Genomic DNA, 6,571 nt, shown 5'->3' with positions numbered 1-6,571 from the left:
TCGGCTAAAGCTGCAGTTTATTTTCAAAGCATCAACTGGATGCTGTCAGCAAGCTCATCAATTTCAGCTGAGTGTTGAGTTCTTTCTTGCACCTGGAGCACCTCAGTGGCTGCCACATGAGGAGAATCAGCATATTTAAGAAAAACATAAGAAAATGGAAGGCAGAAGTGCTGGATGAGAACAATAAGGAAGACACAGGCTAAATCCTGGTGTAGTCACTTAGTCACTCTGGTAAGACAAGATATTCACATACATCTCATCCTACATAGAAAAATTAGGATATAATAATCTACCCAGAATGTTTTATGAAATTAAATGAGAAAATGACAGTTTTAATTGAAATACAACACATAACCCTTTATTATATTCAAGTATACAACATAATGATTTGATACTTGTATATATTACAAAATTATCATCAAATGAAAGTCAAGCCTTAAGTGAAAGTCACTGCATGGTAGAAAGACCTGATGTCTCCAGACGTAGAGAACAGATTTGTGACACTGTGAGGGAAGAAGAAGGTGGGACAAATTGAGAAGTAGCATTAACATATATACACAACCATGTATAAAATAGCTAGTGGGAAGCTGCTATATAACACGGGGAGCTCAGGTCGGTGCTCTGTGATGATGCGGTGAGAGAGGGAGGTTCGAGAGGGAGGGGAAATACATAGTTATGACTGTTCTGCAATGTCATACGACAGAAACCAACACAATATTGTAAAACAATTATCCTCTAATTAAAATTTTTAAAATATAAATGTGAAGATAAAAGAAATATGGATTTTCTATATCATAAATTAGCAAATAAAAATAGATAAATCATGACCATACAAAAAAAGAAAAGACCCAGTGTCTTGAGGTTTTATCGAATTGAGATATACAGACTGGGGACTTGGACAAGTTACCTAATTTATGATAGTCAAATTTCTAATTCACAGAAGGTAGTCAGTAATATCCTTCTTATCCTTTCTTCACATATCCAAAATTCAGATACACACACACACACACACACACACACACACACATATACACAGAGTCACACTCTGTCATCTTTTAATCTTGTCCCAGAGAGTCAAATTGACAATAGATGTTAATGCATAGCATCAATAAGAAAAAGCTAAATAAAGATAAAACAGTATTATTAGGAAGTTATGGATTCTAAAAGGGATTTGGAGTGGAAGATTGGAAAACAGGAGAGAGAAGGAAAATGCTGAAAAAGCTTCTCAGCAACTCTGCCACGATTTACAAAACATGCACAGAATATTGCTGATAAAGCAGTGCCCAGTTGAAGGAGACAGAACAAATTAGTCAAGGACAGGGTCTGTACAAATTAGCAAATTTCTTCAGTGTCTTTAAAACAGAATGTCACCTGTGGAAAAATCATTGTTTGAAACAGAACCCTAGAAGGGGAAGCAAATATTATAGACATTTGATAAGGACATACATGAAATCTAAATAATCAGGAGTAAGTACATAAAAGTGGATCCCTTTCTCCATAGTTGGGTGTAGTAAAGAGACGTTTCAGGTACATTGCTATATTTTTTCCTAGGAAAAATCCTTTCTAAATGGCCTTGAGGAACCACAGCACCATCACTGAGTTCATCCTCCTTGGGCTGTCTGCTGATCCCAAAGTCCAGATACTGCTCTTTGTGCTTTTCATGGGGATTTACCTCCTAACAATGATGGGGAACTTGATGCTGCTGCTGGTGATCAGAGCTGATTCCCATCTCCACACACCTATGTACTTCCTTCTGAGTCACCTCTCTTTCCTGGACCTTTGCTTCTCTTCAGTCACAGTTCCCAAGCTCCTGGAGAACCTCCTGTCTAAAAAGAAAATTATTTCAAAAGAGGACTGCCTGACTCAAGCCTTCTTCGTGTTTGACATTGGAGGGACAGAAATCTTCTTGCTCTCAGTGATGGCCTATGATCGCTATGCTGCCATCTGCTACCCTCTGCTCTACATTCAGGTAATGAGCAGCCAGCTCTGTGTGAAGCTGGTATGGGCTTCATGGGGCCTGGGTTTTCTGGATGCAGTTATCAACATTCCCCTGGCTATGAACTTGAACTTCTGTGAGAACCATATCATCCCCCACTATACCTGTGAACTGCCCTCTCTCTTCCATTTGTCCTGCTCTGATATTTCCACCAATGTCACTGTCCTGACAGGCTCCACACTGCTACATGGCTTTGGTACATTCTTCCTGATCTTCTTCTCCTACACACGCATTGTCTCCACCATCCTGAGCATCAGCTCCACCACAGGCAGGAGCAAAGCCTTCTCCACCTGCTCCTCCCACCTCACTGCAGTGAGCTTCTTCTATGTCTCAGCTTTCCTCCGTTATCTCATGCCCACCTCAGGTTCACCTCTGGAGCTGATTTTCTCCATACAGTATGGTGTAGTTACTCCGCTAGTGAATCCCCTCATCTATAGCCTTAAAAACCAAGAAGTAAAGACAGCTCTGAGAAGAACCTTGGGGAAATGTTTGCAATGGTAGAGGTAGCAAGCTGTAAAGAGAAGAGAAATCAGGGTCATTTGTAGAGATGTGGATGAACCTAGAGACTGTCATACAGAGTGAAATAAGTTAAAAAGAGAAAAACAAATGCCAAACTATTGTTGTTCAGTCACCCAGTCGTGTCCAACTCTTTGTGACCCCATGGACTGTAGTACACCAGGCCTCCCTGTCCTTCACCATTTCCTGGAGTTAGCCCAAGTTCATGTTCATTGTATCAGTGATGCTGTCCAGCCATCTCATCCTCTGATGCCCTCTTCTCCTTCTGCCCTCAATCTTTCCCAGCATCAGGGACTTTTCCAATGAGTTGTCTGTTCACATCAGATAACCAAAATACTGGAGCTTCAGCTTCAGCATCAGTCCTTCCAGTGAATATTCAGGGTTGATTTCCCTTAAGATTGACTTGTTTGATCTCCTTGCTGTCCAACAGACTTTCAGGAGTCTACTCCAGCACCAGAGTTTGAAGGTATCAATTCTTTGGTGTTCTGCCTTCTTTATGGACCAGTCTCACAACCATATGGGACCACTGGGAAGACCATAGCTTTGATGATACAGAATTTATTGGCAGAGTAATGTCTCTGCTTTTCAGTACATTGTCTAGGTTTGTCATCACTTTTATGTCAAGAAGTAATCATCTGATTTCATGGCTGGAGTCACCATCCACAGTGATTTTGGAACACAAGAAGAGGAAATCTGTCACAACTTCCACCTTTTCCCTTTTTATTTGACATGCAGCAGTAGGGCTGGATGCCATGATCTTGGGTTTTTCAATATTTAGCCTTAAGCCAGCTCTTTTTACTCTCCTATTTCATAATATCATATATTAATGAATATATGTGGAATTGAGACAGAGACATAGAGAACAAACATATGCTTACCAAAGGGGAAACTGGGGGTCGGGATGCACTGGGAGACTGGGATTGACACATATACACTATTGATCAGTTCAGTCACTCAGTCATGTCTGACTCTTTCCAACCCCATGGACTGCAGCATGCCAGGACTCCTGGTCCATCATCAACTCCCAGAGATTACTCAAACTCATGTTAGTTGAGTTGGTAATGCCATCCAACCATCTCATCCTCTGTCGTCCATTCTCCTCCTCCCTTCAATCTTTACCAGCATCAGGGTCTTTTCAAATGAGTCAGTTCTTCACATCAGGTGGCCAAAGTATTGGAGTTTCAGCTTCAGCATCAGTCCTTCCAATGAATATTCAGGACTGATTTCCTTTAGGATGGACTGGTTGGATCTCCTTGCAGTCCAAGTGACTCTCAAGAGTCTTCTTCAACACCATAGTTCAAAAGCATCAATTCTTTAGCCCTCAGCTTTCTTTATAGTCCAACTCCCACATCCATACATGACAACCATAGCCTTGACTAGATGGACCTTTGTTGGCAAAGTAATGTCTCTGCTTTTTAATATGCTGTCTAGATTGATCATAGCTTTTCTTCCAAGGAGCAAGCGTCTTTTAATTTCATGGCTGCAATCACCATCTGCAGTGATTTTGGAGCCCCCAAAAATAAAGTCTGCCACTGTTTCCATTGTTTCCCCACCTATTTTCCATGAAGTGATGGAACCAGATGCCATGGTCTTCATTTTCTGAATGTTGAGTTTTAAGCCAACCTTTTCACTCTCCTCTTTCACTTTCATCAAGAGGCTCTTTAGTTCTTCTTCACTTTCTGCCATAAGGGTGGTGTCATCTGCATATCTGAGGTTATTGATGTTTCTCCCAGGAATCTTGATTCCAGCTTGTGCTTCATCCAGCCCAGTTTTTCTCCTGATGTACTCTGCATATAAGTTAAACTAGCAGGGTGACTACAGCCTTGATGTACTCCTTTCCCGATTGAAAAACAGTCTGTTATTCCATATCCAATTCTAACTGTTGCTTCCTGACCTGCATACAGATTTCTCAGAACGCAGGTCAGGTGGCCTGGTATTCCCATCTCTTTCAGAATTTTCCAGAGTTTGTTGTGATCCACACAGTCAAAGGCTTTGGCGTAGTCAATAAAGCAGATGTTTTTCTGGAATGTTCTTGCTTTTTCGATGATCCAACAGGTGTTGGCAATTTGATCTCTGTTCCTCTGCCTTTTCTAAATCCATCTTGAACATCTGGAAGTTCATGGTTCACATATTGCTGAAGCCTGGCTTGGAGAATTTTGAGCATTACTTTGCTAGCATGCGAGATGAGTGCAATTGTGTGGTAGTTTGACCATTCTTTGGCATTGCCTTTCTTTGAGATTGGAATGAAAGCTGACCTTTTCCAGTCCTGCGCAAAGAAGGCAAAGGCAACCCACTCCAGTACTCTTGCCTGGAAATTCCATGGATGGAGGAGCCTGGTAGGCTGCAGTCCACAGGGTCGCTAAGAGTTGGACACAACTGAGCGACTTCACTTTCACCTTTCACTTTCATGCACTGAAGAAGGAAATGGCAACCCATTCCAGTGTTCTTGCCTGGAGAATCCCAGGGACGGGGGAGCCTGGTGGGCTGCCGTCTATGGGGTCGCACAGAGTCGCACACGACTGAAGCAACTTAGCAGCAGCAGCAGCCAGTCCTGTGGCCACTGCTGAGTTTTCCAGATTTGGTGCCATATTGAGTGCAGCACTTTCACAGCATCATCTTTTAGGATTTGAAATAGCTAAGCTGGAATTCCATCACCTCCACTAGCTTTGTTTGTAGTCATGCTTCCTAAGGCCCACTTGACTTCACATTCCAGGATGTCTGACTCTAGGTGAGTGATCACACCATCATGATTATCTGGGTTGAAGATCTTTTTTGTATAGTTCTTCTGTGTATTCTTGCCACCTCTTCTTAATATCGTCTGCTTCTGTTAGGTCCATACCATTTCTGTCCTTTATTGAGCCCATCTTTGCATGAAATATTCCCTTGGTATCTCTAATTTTCTTGAAGAGATCTCTAGTCTTTCCCATTCTATTGTTTACATCTATTTCTTTGCATTGATCACTGAGGAAAGCTTTCTTATCGCTCCTTGCTATTCTTTGGAACTCTGCATTCAAACAGGTCTATCTTTCCTTTTCTCCTTTGCTTTTCCCTTCTCTTCTTTTCACAGCTATTTGTAAGGTCTCCTCAGACAATCATTTTGCCTTTTTGCATTTCTTTTCCTTGGGGATGGTCTTGATCCCTGCCTCCTGTACAATGTCACAAACCTGCTATGTATAAAATAGGTAATGAGAACACACTGGATAACACAGGAAACTCTACTCAATGCTCTATGATGACCTAAATGGGAAGGAGATCCAGAAAAGAAAGGATATATGTATGTGTATAGTATAGCTGATTCACTTTGGAATACAGTAGAAACCAACACAACATTATAAAGCAACTGTACTTCAGTAAAGCTATTTTTAAGTAAAAAATAGGAAATAAATAAAAATTTTAATGGGAGATGATAAATTAGGAAAGAACTATAGGTTTCAGGATATCTGGTGAGTTAACACTAAAATATTCCTAATGGTCCTCTGTTTTAGATGCTGAAAGATGCCACAGAAAAGCATAAAAAAGAGGCATGAAGATACTTTGAGGGTGGGGTCAGGAAGGGAGAAGACAGTTCAGATTCAATCCTGCTCAAAGTCATATCAATGGAAATAGAGTTATCTCAGCCAAAAGTTGTAGTTAATCATAATTTATTTCTCTATCATTTCATTGATACTCAGTAAAGTTGCATGTGTATTGAATTATTTTTTGGAATTAAATGGATAGAAAGGCAATGAAAAACATAAGATTTCACCGAAAGTGTTGAATTTCAGGGAAAGAAAAGTTATCAACTTAGGGCTTATGGAGGGGTTGGAGCTTTGAATGGGAAGCCATGCAGATAAAAAATTGCTATGTTCTGCCCAGAGTGACTGTCAAGTGAGTGACTTGGGTGATGCCAAGAACTCTGCTTGAGAGCTGGAATTTAAGGGGGAATGCTGCTCATTCAAGGCAACACAAGAAAATTTAGCCTCTCCAACATTACACCGTCTTTAAAGCACTCTAGTTCATCTACTTGGAGAATGCAAAGGTTTTAGTCTTCCTTCTCATTACTTTACCAAGAATTTATTA

At 40.9% G+C, this 6,571-nt stretch overlaps 1 protein-coding gene across 1 annotated transcript; it reads left to right on the top strand.

Moving 5' to 3' along the window:
- Window positions 1–1,567: 1,567 nt before the first annotated feature.
- LOC110142268 (olfactory receptor 8S1-like) lies at window positions 1,568–2,497 on the top strand. The gene has a single exon (XM_020901382.2). The coding sequence runs from the start codon at window positions 1,568–1,570 to the stop codon at window positions 2,495–2,497; it is 930 nt and encodes a 309-aa protein (XP_020757041.2).
- Window positions 2,498–6,571: the final 4,074 nt, after the last annotated feature.

This window comes from Odocoileus virginianus, chromosome 24 (genome assembly GCF_023699985.2).
Source record: "Odocoileus virginianus isolate 20LAN1187 ecotype Illinois chromosome 24, Ovbor_1.2, whole genome shotgun sequence".
NCBI lineage: Eukaryota > Metazoa > Chordata > Mammalia > Artiodactyla > Cervidae > Odocoileus > Odocoileus virginianus.
Note: the sequence above shows the minus strand (reverse complement) of the source record. Positions and strands in the feature narration are given on the sequence as shown.

Bases quoted from the DNA above. Each gene is read 5' to 3' on its own strand.
- LOC110142268 (XM_020901382.2), top strand. From the start codon at position 1,568: ATGGCCTTGAGGAACCACAGCACCATCACTGAGTTCATCCTCCTTGGG.